Here is a 20,124-nt window from a genome sequence, read left to right on the forward strand (position 1 = left end):
CCAGTCACTGCCACCAGAGGGTGGGCAGGCTGCAACACTGGCAGTATTTTCTTTCTCGCAGCGCGCCGGCTGCCAAAAACACCAAAAACACAATAAAAACACATTCTGCTTGATAGCATACACACCGGGTTATTGTTCTCCCGGCTTCCGGTCTGTTCTGACCAATCAGGGCACTCCAGTGCCTCTGCCTCTTGTTATAACTCCTCGTCATGCCTCTTTCTTCCTTTCCACCCAGCCCTTCATCCGAATTGTCATTTTATTCGTATCGATGAGGCCTTTCAGCGCCTTGTTCGGGGTCGTCTTCGTCATCGCATCGGCCGGGTTGTCGTCGCCGTTGATCCATCGGATCTCTTGTGCTTCGCGTCTCTCGTATGACTGTCGAAGAGCCATTATGTCGATCATCAATCTCTTCTCTTTTGTTGTGCCCAATTTGACGAGGCACTCATAGAGGGAGAAGGAGTCGGTACACAGGATCATCGGTATCTCTCGGGTCCGGAGCTGTTTCGTGATCATTGCCATCGTCGAGTTGATTGCGTATCCAATGTCTGCTCCCTGCACCATGCTGTACAGTTCAGAAGCAAGGGCGCTTCTCGTGACTCTCTTCGATTTAATTGAGGCCCATGTGATGATGTTTCCCTTTATCGTGACCTTGTTCTGATCGTCTGTTGCTTCTTCGGTTCCGAAAACGATTATATATCCCAGCTGGGAGCTTAAATCTTTATTGTTTGCGAAGGAACCGTCAACAAAGACGAAGAGCTTCGCCTTAGCGAAGTCAAATGGCACATAATGGAGGCCTCGTCTCTGGTTATCAATCTGCCATTGTAACCGGTTGCTCAACTTTCTGAAGTCATCCTCCGTCGGTTCTTGCTGTTGGGCAGCGACTGACAGGTCGAAGGCTGCTTCCGGTTGGCAGATGCTGGCGATGTACGCGCCTCTCGCTCGTTCCTCGATATATTCTTGTTTTGAAGTCGGGATCTTCATCTTCTTCGCTTGTGACTTTTGCATCAGATGGATCACACCTCCTTCTTCCAATTCCAGGCGGCACCCATTGAAGGTTATTGGAGTTTCCATCGTCAGTCGCTCCTTTGGTTTTGCTGCAAAACCCGCCTTTTCCAATTCTTCCTGTTCGTGGATGAAGAATCTTTCGTCACTGAGTCCGATTGTATCGTCTGTTTGCATCCCCACGATGCCAAATTTATCATCTTCCGATATCATAAGGCATGGATCAAACGTTGAGTTCGTCATTCCCAGTTTCTCGCGATGGTGTTTGCTGTATGTCACCCACCAATGCGTTCCAGCTTCTGGTATTCCATACAGTGGTTTAATCACTCTCATGATCGTTCCTGGAGGGTAGGCGGATTTCAAATGCTTCGGAACCTTCGCCAGAATCGTTCTGTTGAGCGCTGTGGTTGACTGCGTGTACGCTTGTTTGATATCTCTGATCCAGATGAAGATACCTCTCTCAGCGAGAACAGGTGCCAGAGCTATAAGAAGGCGTTGGCTTGATCGTTGGATTGTTGGGTTAGCTGTCAGGATTGTCTCCTTTCCTGCGTCATTGAAGCCGCGGATAACCAGTCGTGATTTCTCATATGGGACAGCTGTATCCTTCCCTTTGATCTCTCTGACCATCCTGGGATCAAAGATCCGGATGCCTCGGTGTTTTTCTTCGTCATATTGAATGAACTCGAAGACTTCTCGCGCGAGCAGATCATCAATTTCCTTTCGGTCAGACGCCTCAAATGGGTCTCCTGGAGTTGTGATTATTCCCTGCTGCCGCAGGTCAACTGCCAGTTGGAAGTCGTTCTTTTCTTTCGCAGAGATAAAGCTCTCGCCAGTGTCCTGGTCGACGATCCATGCTTCCATGAAGAACACTTCCGGCATCAACGACTCGCCGGTCGCTGCATTCATCATCCATAGCTCCTGAAGGAATATCTCGTCCATCAGGCGCTTTCGCGGGCGACCCCGTGTTCTCCTGGTCGATCTCCGGAGGCTTTCTTCTTCTTCCGCCGCTTCTTCTTCGTGATACTCGTCGTCAGAGTCTTCAATATTCTGGTTATAGAATTGTTGGACCATCATGTCCATGTCATTGTCCGTGCCTTCCAGTTCCATCAGGAATGCCTGGAAGACTTTCTCGGTTGGAGGTCGTTTGTGATGCTTGTTTTTGAACCAGGCAGCTTTTGCATCAGCTTGTTCCTTCTCGCTGTGGCGGGTTGAGAAACAGCCTATCTTGCCACATACATAGCATTTCTTTGGTCGTCCTTGTTGGTGGTTACCTCGTTGATTGCCATCAGAGGTCCCGCGATAACCTCCTCTGGAATTGGAATTTCTTCCCTTCCAACCTCCGTTGCCTTGCCAGCTTCCGTTTCCTTTGACATCTCCTCGGAATTGACGATCCACGAAGAATGTATCGTCACGTTGGTTCTGTTCGTCTTGCCAAACAGCAACAGCTTGCAACAACTCTGCTGACAGGCTGCCAAAACTTCCAGCTGGGCGGAGGAGGGCCCGGCCACAAGCTGGGATGCCTCGAACAGCGACCAGGAGTGTTTCCGCCATTTCCTCTTCACCTCTTTCTTGGTCCATGTCTAGACCTGAGTGCAGCTCTTGGATCCGATTGATAAGCCATTGTAGGTTTTCCATCATTGGCTTTGATGGGTTTTGCGTAATGATCTTCTTCAGGGATAAAGATCGCCATTCCATCTGTCGTTCCTGCTGCAGAGGCTGCGATTCGAATTGACGATGGAGTTTCCCAACCAGTTGGGTAAAGTCCAGCCCTCTGTTGGCGAGACTCCTGGCATAAAATAACGATGCTTGACCCTTTAGCATCGCTGGCAGTGCCTTCATGAATGCTGTCTGTGGTATCTCAAGGCGGTTGCATTTATCTTCAAAAAGATGAAGACTGTTCATTAAGAACTCTTCCGGCATCCCTCCGTACTTCTCAACGTCTGTGTACATCTTTGTGAGATCCGCCACCTTTCTCGGGATATCAATTATCGGTTGATATTGTCGTTGCCCTCTTTGATCGGTTCCTCGCCTGTAGTCTTCCCTTCCGGGATCATGACCATAGTATCTTTCGTCGTCGTCATCTCTGCTTCCGTTATTCTGACTCCGCTTCCCCAGTTCTGCGTCAGCAGGAATTTCGGGTTTTGTGGCATCATGCTTCCTGAGATGTGCACCGTAGGGGAGTCCTCGTGGCTGGCCTCTGTAATGACTTCCAAAATTGGGATCATTAATAGGGGAGGGCCATCCAGGCGTCTTCGGCTTTCGGGCACTCTGTGGAAAAGTATTCTGGTCGTTGAGATCGGATAATGGTGTCGTCATTCCTTTATTCAATGCTGGGATGTCGGCTCTTTCTTTTCCTGTTCCTGGCTGAAGACTTTGTTCTTCCGAAGGGATCTCTTCCACGATGTCTTCCCCCACAGGTAGGTTCCGAACCTTCGGTTTGTCTGTCTTTTGCTTCACATTCTGGGTGTCCCGTTTGTCGGTTGGGTCCCAGGGAGGCATTTCTTCGTCCTTAAATGCTTCCCATAGGGCTTCTGCCATATTCTTTCCTCGGGCAATCTTAACATAGATCCCTCTTCGTCTCACGATTGTTCGTAGGTCGTGGCGCATATCCGCGCTTGCTTTTTCGTACATTTCCTTCGTCCAGTGACTAAACTGCTCGTGCAGGAAGTCATAGATATCCTCAGGTTCTTCAACAGAGTCCTCTGGATTGTATCTTCTCATAATGTAGAAGATCGCGTTGTCGATCTCTTGGCTTGTACATCTTGCCGGCTTAATGTTGATTGGTTGGCAGACGTACCATCTTCCGTTGATTATTTGCCCGTATCTGCGGAGGTTGAAATACCCCGCGAGGCAAGCACTTTCAGTCATCGAATAGTTGTCATCTTCGGTTCTTTCTGATACTTCAGACGGCGCTGGTTGACTGAGATCAGCACCTCTGAGATCAACACCTCCTGCCGGCTCCAGGGAAGGGCCTGCGCCTGCTTCTGCTTCTTCCATTGTAGACTTTTGAATGTGATGGGGAGAAGCGTTCAGGGTTTTCTTTTTCTAGGTTGTTGTTTTTAGCTCACGGGAGCTCTTTCTGTTTGATGGCTGATTCCTCTGGACTCAGAGCTCCTTCTACCACAGCGACAAAGTGGCTGAGAATTCGGCAAGAAGGTTCTTCGTGAGGGATGTTTTCTCGTGGGTGGACGATAAGATGAATGTTTGTCACAGCGACTGAGTGGCTTAGGATTCAACAAACGGTTCTTCTCTGATTGGCACAGGTCAATACGCCATCCGGCTGAGCCCTGTCCTCTGATTCCTAACTGTCTGTGGTTATTCAACCACTGATCAGTGTTGGTACAGATAGGTACGTATTAATACGATAGTTGGTGATAGAATAGGTTAATTCGTGGTGTTGTTCGTCTATTGTACAATACTTGTTTGTAGCCACCCAGAACTCTGTGGTGGCCATCGTACAAAAGTGGGTCAATCCATGGTTCTGGCCAATGAGAGGGCTCCGTTCAGGCCCTCTGCCAGTCACTGCCACCAGAGGGTGGGCAGGCTGCAACAGTCCTACTTCTTGTTTTTTTCGTTCTTGGATGAGTTGCTGGGGGTGGTTTGACGGTGTGGGAAGACGTTGGACGAGTCACTGGCTGTGGCAACTGGTCTGGTATCTTTTGGGGCCAATGACATAAATGTTTTTCGAGGGTCTCGACGGCAGAGTCTCAGCTTCATTTCTTAGCGGCCTGGCACAATGACCCCAAGGCGATACTTTAGCGTCAGGCGAGACAGAACTTGAACACAGGGCAACAACATGCGAGCCTCAAGACGAGGGCACTGAGCAAGACCTGGCGCGGAATTTTTATCCCTGTACAAGGCGTGCTGGTCACAGGCAAGAAGCGTCTTGGGAGAACGAGGAAATCTTCCAAGATTTTAGTGGCTTAATAATGGGAGACATACCTCAATCGGCAAAGAAGCCAGTCTCGTGAAGGAGCGCAGCGGCTTCAAGGCTTCGATCAATCGGCCGCCCAGTCTCAGAATGTCGCCTGATTCGAGGTGATTACCGTCGTCGTAGTAGTCTGTGATGGCTTGGCGAAGCGAAAATCCCAAAAAGTCGGCAACGATACATAAATTGCAGCCCTTGGGACCGTCATGGAGGAATTCTCCATAGAGACTGAGACAAGGACATTGCGGCTGTCTTGGAGTGCGTTGTGAATCGACATTTCGCGCCTCAGGCCGCCCATGGCACTGCATTCGCTTTGGGAATTTCAAAAGTCGCAGACGCATCAGTTCTGCTACTGGTTAAAGAAAGGAATAGGACGAATAAAGCAGAAAAGTTAAAGACGCGCGTACGTTCTGCGTGTCCCGCACGAGTCAGACGGGGGAAGAGCGCCAAGGCCTAGCTTGTACACGGCCGTATCGGCCATCTTAAACTTGTCACCAGGACAGACTGCACGGATGCTGGCATAGCAATATAATATTGATCTCCCCCCCCCGGCTTCAAGCATTGGAGGCGGGTCACGATGACAATCGTTCCATGGCGACGATGTAAACTATGGGAGATGCTAGTGTAGGATCTGAAATTTCAGCACGTAGAACTCGCCTGACCGCTATTTTCAACAAGCTGAAGTCTTTGGCATGATGAAAATAAATTGGCAATGTGAATCGCTGAGCACGAGGCTTGGCGGTGGTGATGGCGGGTGACTGCAAACCACACCGAGGGGGAACAGGCTTCACGAACGGCTTTACGAGTTTTGGGAAGCTCGGGATGAGGAGCCACGTCGTCGGTCATCTCTAATAACATACAAGTAAGTATTTGATGACGTCGGTCAATTAAATAGAAGCAGTGGCTCATTACTCCTTTTATGCATTTATTCCGCTGCGTATTCTCACACTCTCTTGTAATTGTTATCTATTTTTATCATTCGCTATTTTTTATTTTCCTATCCTTCGTCCTTTCCATCATTTTTCTTGCTTTCACATAGCAACAAATACCGGTGTTTCCTTTTTCATAATCTGTCTGTGGGGTACACTTCATTCCGCTGACCAGATGCGGACTCCTTCCTGCTCGAATCCGGAGCCCAAGGAAACTAAAACGCGCCATAGAACTGGCGCTCATAGACTCATGAGCACACACAAAGCAGCCTTCTTACCCTCATGATTCGTTGTCAACACCGTTAGGCCGAGGGAGAGGAATTGGGGGGTTGATGATGGCGGAAGACGAGAAACCATGATAAACCTGAGTTGTTACGTTCAAAAACATTGAGTATTACCAAGCCGCAACGCCCGTACTTGGGAAATGCTACGTGGCTGAGAGCTGCTCGCCTGACTGCCTTGAAAACCTCCTTTTTACTATGCAATCGACCTGTGAGCTATTAAATCGATACAAATTTGTCTTTCTGTCATAAGGCACATTTGTTGCTCTGCCATGGGCTGTTGTCGCAGAACAGACTCTTGGGTGTGCGTGCAGCGTCACAAACTATGATGTTATGTGAAAGAGGCTGGCTCAAAGCGATAGAAATTCTGGTAGCAGTTTAAAGCAGTAGTTTTCCTGTTGGGGGCCAGCGCTATGGTCTACCACGCCGCGGTTTAGACGTCAAATGCAGCTGTTATAAGTGAAAGTGAATCGCTTGTTACTCAACAGAGAAGACATATGGCTGGTTAGTGTAGTGGCTATCACGTATCGTTTACACCGATAAAGTCGTAGGTTCGAATCCTTCACCGGTCAGTCTTCAGCTCCGTTCACTGGGCGATCAAGGCGATGTACCATGAAGCAAGACCTGATCGTTCTCGTCAGCTTCGCCAGGGGCGTCGACGATCCAGTATCCATCTTTTTGGCGGGAAGCAGTGGACCTGTCCCGCTCGCTTTTTTTACTAAAAAGGAAAAGCGAGACTGGTTCCACTCTTATGCACTTTAATGGAGCAAGCCGGTGGAAGCCAAATCTGGTGTCAGAGCATCTTAGTTGGGCGGCGGGAAGGCGAGGTCCGTTGTCAGCCAGTTGCCAGCTAATCAGGTAATTGCTTCGTACGAGACCCCACAGGCACTTCGGCCGAAGGTTCGCACGAGGCTAGACCTTTATAGGCCATATCGACAAGTCCAATAACATGCAACATGATGGAATTCCGAGGCCCCTGTCCAGTCTAGAAAGGAAATGTGAGCAGAAAATTCAAGTTGCTTAATGTAATCATGCTAGGCTAGTTAAGTGCCAATTCTCTGTACTTTTTTTGTGTCCTTGTGGCTAAATGGCCTTCTCTTTGTCCCAAACCCGTCTCAATTGGATCCTGAATTGTCCGAGCCATGGCACAGTCGCGCGACGAAACGGCCAAGCGCCCTAACAGTGCGCTTGGCAGTTGTGGCCATGACGCAGAAGGTGCAAGCAAGGACATCACAGAAGAACAAAGGTCACAGGAAAAATCAGAGCAACAAGTGCACACAGGCTTTCAGAAGGGCTGCCTCTCTTCGCTCGTTGTGATTCCCACAATTCGCAACGCCACAAAATATGGCCGCTCGACAAAATGGGCACTGACGACACTTGCTGCGATGGCTGCTCTTGCTGCACCTCTAGGGAGCAACATTATACTTCGTGAGTCGAAATTTTCGTTCATCTCATATTGGCGCCAGGGTCGTGTCGAGCGGCAGCGAAAGCCAGTAACCGATTGCCCTTCCAAGCAAAACGAGAATCCCGACCAAAAAAAATCCATTTACCAATTTCTTATTCATAGCTGTTCTCAAGCCCATATCCGAATACTTTGACACATCTCACACCGTCGTCAATCTCTCCATCGCCCTCTATGCGCTCGCCGTCGCCATCACCCCACTGTGGTGGTCCAGTATGGCCGAGGCATACGGCCGCCGTATGGTCTACCTTGTAACATTTCTGCTGCTCGCTGTCTTCAACATCCTCTGTGCCGTTAGCTCGAACATTGGCATGTTTATAGCCATGCGGCTGCTGGCCGGCGGCGCGTGCGCTTCGGTGCAGGCCGTCGGGGCAGGCACCGTCGCCGATCTGTGGGAGCCGCAGGACCGTGGCCGCGCCATGGGCATATTCTCTTTGGGACCCATGCTAGGACCGTTAACAGCGCCCATCATCGGCGCCGCCCTTGACAGTCGCTGGGGTTGGCGCAGTACCCAGTGGTTCCTCGTCATATATGGCCTCGTCGTCTGGACTGCCATGCTTGTGCTGCTGCCCGAGACGTTGACAAAGTACAAGGTTGGCATCAAACTGCCCGTGGCGGCAGCCGACAGCGAACATCAGCAGGATCATGTAACCAGTTCCGCTGACAAGGCCAAATCCGTCGTCAAAGTCCTTGTCAGTCCCATGCTATCGGTTCGGCTGCTGCGCTACGTCCCGATCCTCATCGTTGTCTACTATACGAGCATCACCTTCGCTAGCAACTATCTGCTCAACATTTCGGTGCAAGGCGTTTTCTCGCGACCGCCGTATGAGTGGTCTGTCATGATTGTTGGGCTCGCCTACATTCCCAGCTCCGTGGGAGGCGCCGCTGGCGCGATTCTCGGCGGACGCTGGACAGATCACTGTATGAAGCGGGCTGCGAGAAAGGCCGGCCGGGTCGATGTCGCAACGGGGAAGCCCATCTTTCATCCACAGGATCGCATAAGTGAGAACTTTTGGGTGGCGGCAATCATGTACCCCGCCGCGCTGCTCTGGTACGGTTGGACGGCGCGTGGGAATGTATTCTGGGTCGTACCGGTAAGCATCTAATTCCAACATCCGTTGCCCGGCTTTATGGCTGTCGAAGCCTATCAAGTCGATCCCCTTCTTTATGCAACAGAAAGCGGCAGGAGAAAATTGACCAGAAACTATAGCTCATCGCAAACTTCTTCTTCGGTTTTGGCTTCATGCTTATCTCCAGCGTCACCATGACCGTTATGACCGAGTTTGTACCCGGCTCCACAACCACCGGCGTGGCTGTCACCAATCTCGTGCGCAACACGCTTGGCTGCGTCGCCGCCATCGTGGCCGACCCGCTGATCCAAGCTATTGGCAATGGTTGGACCTTTACCATCGCTTTTTTTATATGTATACTAAGCGGAGCTCTCATGATTTTTATGAAGCGCAACTGGGAACTTTGGAGGAAGGAGATGGAGGCCATTCGAGAGCAGTTGAAGTAGGGTAGGGTAGTCTGCACTTACAGGTGCGACATATTGGGGCTGCTAATCAACACTGCACATATTGATCGTCGGCTTCTACACTTTTAGAGCTACTGCATCTTCACAACATGCTGCCAATAAAGGCACCGGCGTTGAAATGGAACCGTCTCCGCAGCGGCAGACAGAGGGGGAGCTGGCACATAATATTGCGTAGTTTGTCGATAGAAGTTTCGGGCTTGTTCGTGCAATTTTCAAAAGCTAAACGTTCCGGCAAGAAAAAAATGACAACGGGTCGAACAAAATCAGAACGTGTTGTGGAGCTTTATTATACACGGGCTCACCTCCCTAGACTTGTTATTATGGGCCGCGAGATCAGTTGCTTATTCCGTAAATACAAAAAAACCCCTGGCTCTGTAATCTGATGCGCCGCCGATATGCCTCGACTCCAGACCGCATAAACTTTTCTCTTCCCAACCTGGCAACTCGTAACATAATGAGTGGCAAATTGGGGCATTACCCTCGTTGCTAAATTGGGACACTCGCAGTGATGCCTTGCAATTGCGGCTGAAGAGGCGGTTCAGTACCGTGCATATGTATTACGTGTTCTCGACCGAGAGATGATGGACTCGGCCAAACAACGAGTGGATACTCCTACTTGGCCTCCAACGACCTAGATCCATGCAACGTGTGCTGCTTAGCCCATGTCCGCAAGGGGACAAGGTTGAGGGGTCGTGTTATTGGCTTGACTCAGAACGCTGCACGAAAAACCAACCTTATTCCGAGGAGCAGGATCTAGGCATATGAGTTAATTGTTCCTAAGCACTGGCCAGGGCACGTGAGGTATCTCAAAGGAAGTGAATTCATTGTGATCTTTTTCATTGTCTATTGCTCAGATCAACTTCAGATCAGAGTAACAAAGAGGCATATACTAATTTGAGTGAAAAGGCGGGTACCTTGCATATGCAGAGCATCTGCAGCAGAGAATCATTTTTCTGCCGCTTTTTGCCCCACCCCAACCTCCAATAGCTTCGCCACCACCACCAGTGAGCTTAGTGCTCATTCCATGCATACTCTCAACGACGATGTAGGTATTGCTCCCAACTTGAGCACACTGTAGAGAGCGGTACGTTTTCTTCAAACTTCAAACAGCAATTTTGTATTTTCAATCAATATTTTATGACTATTCTACGGTCCAAGCCTTATTTAATGGGGGTAAACTCGACTTCATCATCCAGTGTCACGGTGAAGCGATCCTCTCTGACAGCATTGTGCTTGCTCGGCCTGAGGCTGTAGCCCTCCAAGGTGGCAATCAGGATCGTCTTGAGGATGATCTCGGAAATATTCTTACCCAGGCACCTCTCGCGACTGAAACCGAACCGAAGAAAGGCGTGGCGATAGGAGGTAGGCGACATGCCGACGAACCGCTCTGGGCGGAATACCTCGCTATCGTCACCCCAGACCGAGGGCGCCGTGTTGAGCCGCTTCCAGTCAATGACGACGGCGCTGCCAGAAGGGACGAAGTAGCCTCCGATCTCCTTGTCGATGGCAGTTTTCTCCGGCAGTGAGAACCCTATGCCGTGCGCTCATTAGCGAGGTGTTGGTGATGAAGTGCAAGACAAAGTTGGTAGATACTGCTCTTCCTCCAAGCGTTCCCATCGGGAGCAAAACGTTTCAAGCAAGCAAACAATTGAGGAAAACAAACAGCGAAAAAGGCAAGGAATATAAAGAGAAAGACTCACAAAGCACAGGGCGCATACGAAGAGACTCCAAAACGGCGTAGTGGAGAAGAGCATCCCTCTTGGCAATGTACTGCTGCACATCGTAGGCAGGATCGCTCTTCATCTCTACAATTTCTTGACGCAAAGTCTCCTGGAATCGTGGGTTTTCCGCAATGTTGAGCAAAAGAGACGCTACGGCGGTGGAAGTGACGTCAATGTTTGTAAAAAGGAGTTCATCCACAGTTTGCAAGAACTGTGTTTTTTCCCAAGGTTAGCGAACATGCGACTTTCCCGAACACTTTCAGCGCTTTGGGACTCACTTCGCGTTTAGACATGTCCCCTGATTCGACACCTTTGTGAATTACTGCAGCCGGACAGCGCAGCCCCTCCTACGCCCCTAATCAGCACACATCCACTTCGCCTTGTTTCATAGTTCCATGAGGAGCAACTACTTACTGCATTTGCTCGAGCAATCACGCTGTCATTTAGTGCCTCCCAAGTGTTCTGAAACGTCTGCATGCGGCGACGCGATGCCGTTGGCAGCATGTTGTACAGCTTAGAGACATTCCATTTCCCGAAGAAAGCATCCAACATGAGCTTGTCGTGAACTTCGTTCAAGTCCACCAATTTCTGGTAGAGCTGCTATTGTCAGCGAAGAACGGAACTGCGCCATGAGTAGCCTGCAGCTTCAGTCGTACCTCATGATCAAACGTCTCGCCATAGGTGACCAGACCAATAAGACGAAACGGCAGCAGACGGCACGCTTCGGCAATGTTACGTACAAAGCCCCCAGCTACAGGTGGCGTTGAAGAGACCGATGATGAAGATGGTTTCGCCAGGTCCGCGAGCCACTGGATGGCCTCACAATTGTACAGCGGCACCATGCTCATGCTGGCATTGCGGGAGAACTCGGGGTCGAAGTGCGCGCGCATGGTGGTCCATTTCTTACCTGCTTGGACGCCCACCGCGCCGCCAAGGAGCCTATCAGATTGTGCACTGTTAGTGGTTGGTTCTACTGGAGGAGAAACAGGAAGGGGCGGTGGGAGCATACTGGCCGAAGCCGTCCCCAAGATTCATGTTGCTTGGCTTGGTATGATCTTTGGCATCCTTGCGGCAGAATTCTTTGAGATGTTCTGGCTGGGTAATGACCAGCTCTTGGTGAGGGCCGTTCCAAACGAGAAAGGGATCGTCACCCGCAACATCGCGGCCTGCCAACGAGACTTGAGGTCTAAATTTTGTTAGTTAGCCAAGTATCTTTCTCGTTCTCCTCGCCGTCTGGATTCTCTGCTCTTCTTTCTCCTGTTCTATCATCCCTTTCTGCTTTCTTTTCGGTGCTGCGCTGCCAGACACCCAGGGGTGTGACGTACCCATGGGAGAATCGCAAAAAGCGCGTGTTTTTCTTTAACATCTTAGCTTTTCGGCCCTCCGTGTCTGTGAAAGGCTTTCGGGTCTAATCTATGGTTAGCTACAAGTAATTAGGCTTCGTTTGTAGACTTGCCTTTTTGTTCGTCAGCATGGAAATGATGACGAGTAAAAGAGCTGTAGCTACAGCTAAAACACTGTTGGAGGGCATTCGAGCCAACATCGGAGTAATATCCATGCTAATGGAATCCATATTGTCAAACCTCAATGACAGACTTGTGTGGTAGCTTGGGCAATGTTGTTCCTCTTCTGCAGTTCAGAGCGTTCTTGTTCTTTTACAAAGAGAGTTGCAGATTTCTCATACCGCAGAAAATGGAATATATTGAGAAATTTTTTGTTTTTCCTATTCTCCGTCTTTCTATACGGAGACAGGATCTGGTAGTCGCCTGCGATGCGACCCTGCCTCGGTCAGCCCTAGGGCAACGTGCATATTCTGGAACCTTTTGGACCCCCAAGTTTAAGCTTACGGCTTTTTTTATGCACTCTTTTCCATCTCCACAAATACTGGATCTTCCCCTGCTAGCTTCACATTCGTAATAGGCAGGAGGGAAGTTACTGTCGGGCCTGTGCTGTGTAGGTCACCTCAGCCTCACGTCAAGTTTTTTCGCTTCACTCGGGAACAGGACGTGGACGGCAACGCGCGGCGCTAGCTAGACGCCACGTGAAGTCGCCGAGTACGTTGAGTACTAATGATCCCCGAGCCTTTGATCTACCGGAAGATATGCTCCCTTCAGCTCAATCGCCACCCACCTTGCCGCCCTGTCATTTTACCGTCCGCCTCTTCTTCTTCATCAGCCTCTTCGTGCCGTTAGCCGATTATGGAAGGTTGCTCCCTAGGCAAGGGCTATGATTCGCGCCACCGTACACACAACAAGACATCGAGGCTCTCCATGTCTCACTATGGGCACTAAGATCGGCTGAGAACTTCTGGCCGTTCAGCCACCCACTTCGCTAGGTAGGCTTACCTAGCATCTGCAGCTTGGTGGCTTCAACGCCCGACGCCGGCGTGGCGTGCCAAGGCGCAGTGGCTCCGATTCACGGGTAGCAGCCGTTGATTGTGTCTAGTAATACCGACTGCAAACGAAAAACCTAACGGGTTCGAAGCGCACATAGCATAGACTTGCTTTATTATGAACGGTATTCGTACCACTTTACACAACTCAAGTCTAGAAAAGATACAGAGTGTCTTATCCGCCCAGGCAAAGTGAACGTGACCGACGTCACAACCCTAACCCTACGTCGGCAGTCGCTTTGCTGGCTTTTGTTGTACAAGTGTCTACCGACTTAACCAGTCGTCGAACAGGTTTGGGAAGCTTCGCTAGGAAACATCGAGCCAAAAACGCCCTAGATCTCCTGAGCCTCGGCAACCCCTTTCCTCCAATACGTTGCTTCTGACACGTTGCTTCCGCATCTCGGCGGCATCATCTGGTTCGCATTCATCCGAGGGCCTCCGCAGAACTGCTGACAAGTTAACCCAAAGAAGCCAATTGACGAACGGCTCCGAGCTGCTAACGGACCGACCCCAACCCACCACCAAGGGCCCCCAGTTGTCAGAGACTAATGGCATCAGGCGAATTGGTAACTGCGGAGTAGTGCGGCTGAAAAAAAATTCTAACGCGATCTGCATCTCGCCAAGCTGAAAACTACCAAGTCGACTAAAGTTAGGAGACGACAGATGGTCCACTTTTATTTTATCAATCTCGGCATCAAATGTCTACACAGCCCAGCTTGTCGGCCGAAGTTGCGAAGACTTTTCAGATTCTGGGCTACGCAAGGCGACTTTGCCCCATACCATTATACGATATTCCTCTTGCCTACGGTGTTGGCGCATAACGTTCTCTCCAGCTGTTGCGGGTACGAATCCTCTGGTCCAAAGTGTAAGCCCCGTGCCCCGTACAGCTGGAGACATTACGGCATCCGCCACCAGGTCGGCTCGTGTCGGCTTGCCAGTTGCCCATGTTGTGTCGGTAATAAGCATAAATCGCCCAAAAACAGACTTTTCGCATGATCGGAGAATTGGCAGCTGCGGATGCCACCCAAGACAGAAAATAAGTTAAATAATATAAATACAGGAGACATGTAGGACGCATACAGCTTTCGGTCTCAACAGTCGTCAGTCAAGCCTCTCTACTCATCTTGTGACACATAACGCCAATTCACCCACGGGTCATACCCAGAAGATGACTTCGTTTTTGTTTCCAGCAACAACGGCATCCCAAGGTTTGCGATTGCGCAACAATTATGGCCTGGTATACACAGACATTGTCAGGGCGTCATCTGACTCCATCGACGCCCTGTCCCTATATCGTGATCTCCTCTTCTCCCGCAGTCCCGACGCAGACAGTGTTGGCTTTGCCGCATTTGATGCCCACGTCGGAGATACCTCATGCCAGGTCCGTGCCGCTATGCTGCTTGACTTGACGAGGCAACATAGAAAATGGGCATCAGAGAGCAGCAAGGCTATCTGGCTGGACGACTACATCCAGCGACTCATCCTTGTGCGTGAAAGGGCTAAAGGCATTCTCGCTGACTTGACCATCCGTCGCATCCACCCAGCAAAATTGGGCATTGGCGCGACAGAAGACACGCCAGCGGGGATCCTGAGTAACTTGGGGTGGAAAGAGCCTGACGTGGCTCAACGGGTGGATGCTCTTTATCAGCGCGCCATACCCGCACTCACCAACGCATACAAGCTGCAGCCGTTGAAGGAGTCTGAGAAAAGCCTACCCTTCGCGCTACAGGACCCGCGATCAGACAGAACAGGGACTCTAGCGGACTCTGTCTCGGGTTTGGAGGGGACGGGCTTGGAAAACCTCTCGGAAACATCATGCTCATCCGAGACTTCGGATGTTGAATCAACGCCTTCATCTCGGACTTCAGACACCGGCTCAGAAACGCCTCTCAGTGTCCACCTTGAAGAGTACCTGCACATAGAGAGCTTGCCAGAAAAAAGCGTTCCCAAGTCGTACATGTCGCCGCTGCTGGAAGGAGCAGACCCCGGCACCGCATGGGACGCGCTCGACGCTAAAATGGCCGCTCGATTCCTCGTATTCTGTTTCACCCTCTCCAAGTACAAGACGTTCGGCCGCTTCGCTGCCGGCGTGGGCGGGCGCCTGTGCCCAGAAGAAGCCATTCGGGCCGGCGATGCCATGGTGGCCGATGCGTGGAACCGGGCCACACCGGATTACAAGTACTCCAAGGCGACACGGCGGGTAAGCCTTGAGTTTGCCGCACTGCAGACGTGGATGTCGGAGCTTAGTTGCGCCTGGTTATGCCGCACGGCAAAGTATTCGGCGGCCTCTCCCACTATGGAAAGGTTAGTCGCATCTGAAAAGATAGTACCTGGATAAATCTCGCTGACACTACCCCAAGTTTGATGGTAGACACATTCAAAACTTCCTCAAAGAACGTGAGCTGTGTTTCGACATACGTTGGCTGGCTTGCAATTCGAGAGTTGTGGGCAAGGGACGGCTACTCCCTCATCTACGTGGACCGACATTTCTGCGATAACGGTAAGCATTCCACCCCCGCCCCTGTGACAAAGCATTGGGCATTCATTTTGCTAACAGCGCATGCAGGCTACCACTCGAACTTTTTCCTCGTGACGTTTCGCCTTGAGAGCACCGATGCCGGGACCGAGAGTGGTCGGCCAGTGCACTGTCGTCCACTCCGGCATCAAGTCGGCTGGACCATGGAGCAAGTCGACCAGGACTGGCTTTTCGACGAGCATGGCCAGGGACGCCCATATGTCGTGGTAACGGGCAATAGCATTAACGGGTCCTACAACGATTACATGCGTGTCGCGCATGCCAGCGAGCGGCACCAGGTCAGCGACTGCGCCGAGAATGAGGCACACGTCGAGAGCTTCCTCGCCCATGACCCAGACCGCCTAGCGCTCGCCTTCTTTGGCCACCATAGGCACTACACATTTGACAGCAGCGGCAAGGAGGATTGCAAGGGGCCCGCCAGCGTGGAAGCGGACAACAAGACTGTCGCCGGGTACATGGATCGCGCGTTCCCGGGACTGGTCGATTCCTGGTCTGCATCCCACGAGGAGGCAGCCGACGTGGGGACGGCGGGTGCATCTCTGCACATGTTTGCCTGGCAGCATTGTTTTGCCGAAACAAAGGGTCGCATCGCTAGGCTGGTGTACGACGCCAAGGACACGCTGCCTATCTCTGCGCCGCTGAGTCGACTTGGAGCCATGTCAGCATAGACCTTTACTGTAGCAGAGTGGAATCTATTTTGTTATTTGCTTTGGGTTGTTGGGTTTGCCTCTGCTTTTTTTCTTTTCGCAAAAGCTTTGCTGCATTCGATTCATAGCGCAGAACAAGTTGAGAAAAGTACCAGCAGGGAAAAGAAAGCAAACGGAAGCACCGTTTCTGCCACAGCTCACTTGCGAAAAAAAATTATGTAGTCACATAGTGTCATTCAGATAATTCACCCAGTCGTCAATGTTGGAAATGTTCATGTCGTTGAAGAATGCGGCGTTCATCTCGGACTCGCCCGCAGCTTCGACTTCGGCGGGAGTGCGTGCCATAAGATTCTTGACCTTGTGATGGAGCAAAGAGCCAGCCTTGCTTTCCGTGTTCGCGTTAAAATCGCAAATGCCCTGGAGCATCTGCTTGCCTCGCTCAAGAAGCTCCAGGTCGAGATCTGCAATGCTTTGCGTGTCCTCGAGCACGGAAATAACATACGACGCCGCATGGAAGCCAGAATGGCCATCAATCATCCAGCGATAAGGGTTTAGCCCCGGGTCGTTTTTCATGTGAATATAAGATTCTAGCAAGTTGAGCGACTGCGAAAAGATCCTTTGAGGCTTGGTCAGTAAATGATTGTCGCATGAGACAAGCAGTGTCCCTTGGGAGCTCTCTTCGCATACAATGATTTCTGGGCTGGTGCCAGGGAGTGGCGCTGGCCTTTGGGGAACTTGTAGTAGTAATAGATCCAAAACTTCCACTTGATGTGGTTGGAGAGATCCAAGATGAGTCTATGCAGAGGGAAGCGCGAGTCGCAGTGGCGCAGGTAGAGCATATGGTTCTTCTCGAGCGTTGTCTCGATGAGCAGACGCATGTCCTGTTCTTCTGCAGCCGCTAGTAAGCCATTTGTCGCTCGAGAGGGGCCTCGTTCAGGCTCTGACGTAAGGGTGTCGCGGGGTAGCTCGTGCAGCAGCTTCTGCATGCTTGTAACTCCATGGAGCCTAACGAGCTGAATTGTCATGGCGGTAAACTTGCGCGGGTCATAGTGGTTCGGTAATGGAGGTTGCCCCGGCATAATGTCATTGTCGTCGGCATTGGATGGTAGCCGCGTGGTAAAGGACGCTGTGGTAATGATGGGCGGCAGACCTTGTGAGACTGCCGTCCGAACATCGAGGTAGAAGATTTGATACCACAGTCTTCGGCGAATCTCGACCTGTACCGCATCCATGGTGCCAGGAGAGAACTCCGTTGGTTCTTTGTGTAGACCCAATGACTGCGCCATGCGTACTGCCAATCCGACGGGGGCCCATATTTGCTGCATCTCGTCATCGCGACAGCGGCATGTCTGGGTGTCGCAAATTATTAGCCCCATGCAATCTTGCGCAAAATAACGAGCATACCAAGAAAAGCACAAAGGCTTGAAGAACGGCAATCGCTGGGCTAGACATGAAAGACTCCTTATCGAGGGCTAACACTAAAGCACTTTCGAATCGTTTCAGCATGTCTGTCTTGCTTGCACCGAACATGGCGTCTACTTGTGTGGCCTCCATGCTGTATATAGCAGAAAAGAAAATGCTAAACAGCAGTGGCTCAAAGTGGCTTTCTCTGTCGGAATCTGGACCAAGCGCTACTGTAGCTGGTTCATATAGCTGCTGCTGTGCCAAGTGAGCGTCGAATGCTCGTCGTAATGTGGGCTTGTGAAAAAGAGAAATGACTGCCTCCACGTTGGAAGTGAAGACGTCAAGAAGAAAGCGGCATTCAGTCGCGCTCTGCGGGTAGTATTGTGTGGTGATGTCTTTGTCCTCCTCGTCGAGGCGGGAACCCATCAAGGCGTAAATTAGTGATGGGCGTGATGACTGTGTATTGTATGGCAGCGGCCGGTCAGGAATGGCACAACATCGCCGGACATTTTTTGGCCATTGCGCAACACGCTCGGGGTTCATCAGAACGTCGCGCGTGGCCTCGTCCATGTTTGTCGAGAGGGACTGGGCTCGTACGGTCGCAACATCATTCGCTCTGGTCGGCTCCACAGCGGATACCCAATGCGAAGGCGGCACGAAGCGGGAGCACTCGTTTTCCATGATGAGCGTACCCCTGTGCTGGGTAGTCTTGGCCTTGTCGGGCAAGGTGTTCATGCCGGCTGCAGGGCTGGTGCAGCTCGCCGGTGTGGAGGTAACAGAGCCAGACGAGCCATGCTTCGTCTCGGACGGTCCACGATGCAGAATCGAGGCATTCTCTTGGCCCCACGCAACCATACCGCCGGATATGGTGGTCGGAACTATCCTCGTCAGACTCGGCGATTGGTAGGTGCAAGCGTGGTTTCCTCTCTGGCACACAGAGCAAATCGGGGTCCGCCGGTCGCAGCGCACCTTGCGACGGCGGCACGTTAGACACGACGTGATCTGCCGCGTCATTGGTTGCTGCTGGGCTGTTGAGATCGCATGTCGTTTCACGAGCGCCCCTCGTCGTTGAAAACTTGAGTAATCCAAGCCATTGTTCTCCGTGGTGGGGGATCGAGCAGCGAAGTTGTTTGGCCAGAAAATCCGGTGTCAGCCTGTTTGCTCACTGCGTCATGGAAATCGATTTATTTGTCACATGACCCGACAAGGAACTATCCACAGCAGCCCGACAAAAGGCTTTAGCCACGGGTCGCATGCGAAAGCAAACACTATTTCATTCATATAGTAAAAAGGTGTTAATTGAGGCATTTTATTCTACTTTGTCTTTATTATAATTCTCAATTAGGCAGTGTTTCTGGAGAAAGGAAAGGCTTCTCGACCGGTCCACCACAAGCTCGCCGGCGTACTACGCTCCTGGCGGAACATGGGTAATTTGATCCGGATGAAACATGACCCTCGATCATGCGCAGTGCACCGAGTTGAACGTGTAGTGAATGGGCTGTTATCGCGTCACCTGCTTCACGAAGTTGTGGGAAAGCGCGGCTGGTACAACAGCAGCCAGAATAGCATTTGACCCTCGCGGCGCAAATTTAGTGCCGAGGCTAGGGGCCACGTTAAACCAGTCGAGCGACAATGGGCGGCCAAAACACACGAGTCTGATGCCAACTAACAACTGGAAACTTTACAAAGGGCCTCAACCGGCCCAACAGCTTCTTTCTCAGCTTCTCACACGATATTGCCCAATCGCCATAGCTTGGCTACAAACAACGCCTTTTGTAAATGCGGCGGCATGTCTTTCTCCGCTGCCAGTTCTCGTCGCATTTCTTGACGCAGCAGGCAGGCACGTATTCCGACCGCAAGGACGGCCCCGGGCCTAGTTCGCTTCCTTTCTCAGCGGCCATGAGAGCGTTCGCTGCAACGCACCGAGCCGAAAGACTTCACGAGAAGGCTGCCGCGGACCGGCGCAGTCATACGTAGGACAGATGGAAGCGCATTGAAATTTACTGGGGCTCTAAAACGGAAGTGGGGAGTGGAAGCGTAGTGTTAATGAGTGGCTGTTGTTTGTAGGCGTTAAATGAGGCTGTCCACATGATGCCATGGACTAGCTCCAGGTTGCGGACTTGGCAGTTTGCAATCGGATTTCAGGAGACCTACAATGCCTCCAGGTAGTTTCGAGCGCTAATGTATGGCGATTCGGTGGCAGTTCGCTTGGAATTACGTTCAACCCACTGTATACGTGCCTCGCACCCTACTTCTCGTGCCTTTGCTGTGCCTAACCATCTCGTTCA

General features: G+C 51.3%; 7 protein-coding genes across 7 annotated transcripts; 3 read left to right on the forward strand and 4 right to left on the reverse strand.

The window, feature by feature from the left end:
- Window positions 1-207: 207 nt before the first annotated feature.
- On the reverse strand, window positions 208-3,999 carry LMH87_008458 (uncharacterized protein; the record flags this gene model as incomplete). The annotated part of the gene is made up of 1 exon (XM_056198626.1): window positions 208-3,999. The coding sequence occupies one exon, from the start codon at window positions 3,997-3,999 to the stop codon at window positions 208-210; it is 3,792 nt and encodes a 1,263-aa protein (XP_056057559.1).
- A 3,283-nt stretch (window positions 4,000-7,282) lies between these two features.
- LMH87_008459 (uncharacterized protein) lies at window positions 7,283-9,118 on the forward strand (the record flags this gene model as incomplete). The annotated part of the gene is made up of 3 exons (XM_056198637.1): window positions 7,283-7,568; window positions 7,708-8,696; window positions 8,813-9,118. The coding sequence occupies 3 exons, from the start codon at window positions 7,283-7,285 to the stop codon at window positions 9,116-9,118; spliced, it is 1,581 nt and encodes a 526-aa protein (XP_056057560.1).
- A 1,178-nt stretch (window positions 9,119-10,296) lies between these two features.
- Window positions 10,297-11,334, reverse strand: LMH87_008460 (uncharacterized protein; the record flags this gene model as incomplete). Its single annotated transcript, XM_056198649.1, has 4 exons — window positions 10,297-10,667; window positions 10,837-11,068; window positions 11,136-11,204; window positions 11,272-11,334. 4 exons carry the CDS (start codon window positions 11,332-11,334, stop codon window positions 10,297-10,299), a joined length of 735 nt encoding a protein of 244 aa, XP_056057561.1.
- A 95-nt stretch (window positions 11,335-11,429) lies between these two features.
- Window positions 11,430-12,430, reverse strand: LMH87_008461 (uncharacterized protein; the record flags this gene model as incomplete). Its single annotated transcript, XM_056198660.1, has 4 exons — window positions 11,430-11,796; window positions 11,867-12,043; window positions 12,183-12,265; window positions 12,314-12,430. 4 exons carry the CDS (start codon window positions 12,428-12,430, stop codon window positions 11,430-11,432), a joined length of 744 nt encoding a protein of 247 aa, XP_056057562.1.
- A 1,987-nt stretch (window positions 12,431-14,417) lies between these two features.
- Window positions 14,418-15,265, forward strand: LMH87_008462 (uncharacterized protein; the record flags this gene model as incomplete). Its single annotated transcript, XM_056198674.1, has 2 exons — window positions 14,418-15,157; window positions 15,232-15,265. 2 exons carry the CDS (start codon window positions 14,418-14,420, stop codon window positions 15,263-15,265), a joined length of 774 nt encoding a protein of 257 aa, XP_056057563.1.
- A 348-nt stretch (window positions 15,266-15,613) lies between these two features.
- LMH87_008463 (uncharacterized protein) lies at window positions 15,614-16,453 on the forward strand (the record flags this gene model as incomplete). The annotated part of the gene is made up of 2 exons (XM_056198685.1): window positions 15,614-15,749; window positions 15,816-16,453. The coding sequence occupies 2 exons, from the start codon at window positions 15,614-15,616 to the stop codon at window positions 16,451-16,453; spliced, it is 774 nt and encodes a 257-aa protein (XP_056057564.1).
- A 201-nt stretch (window positions 16,454-16,654) lies between these two features.
- Window positions 16,655-19,261, reverse strand: LMH87_008464 (uncharacterized protein; the record flags this gene model as incomplete). Its single annotated transcript, XM_056198697.1, has 5 exons — window positions 16,655-17,048; window positions 17,120-17,781; window positions 17,837-18,714; window positions 18,806-18,838; window positions 19,243-19,261. 5 exons carry the CDS (start codon window positions 19,259-19,261, stop codon window positions 16,655-16,657), a joined length of 1,986 nt encoding a protein of 661 aa, XP_056057565.1.
- Window positions 19,262-20,124: the final 863 nt, after the last annotated feature.

This window comes from Akanthomyces muscarius (genome assembly GCF_028009165.1).
Source record: "Akanthomyces muscarius strain Ve6 chromosome Unknown contig_16, whole genome shotgun sequence".
In the NCBI taxonomy this organism is placed as follows: Eukaryota; Fungi; Ascomycota; class Sordariomycetes; order Hypocreales; family Cordycipitaceae; genus Akanthomyces; species Akanthomyces muscarius.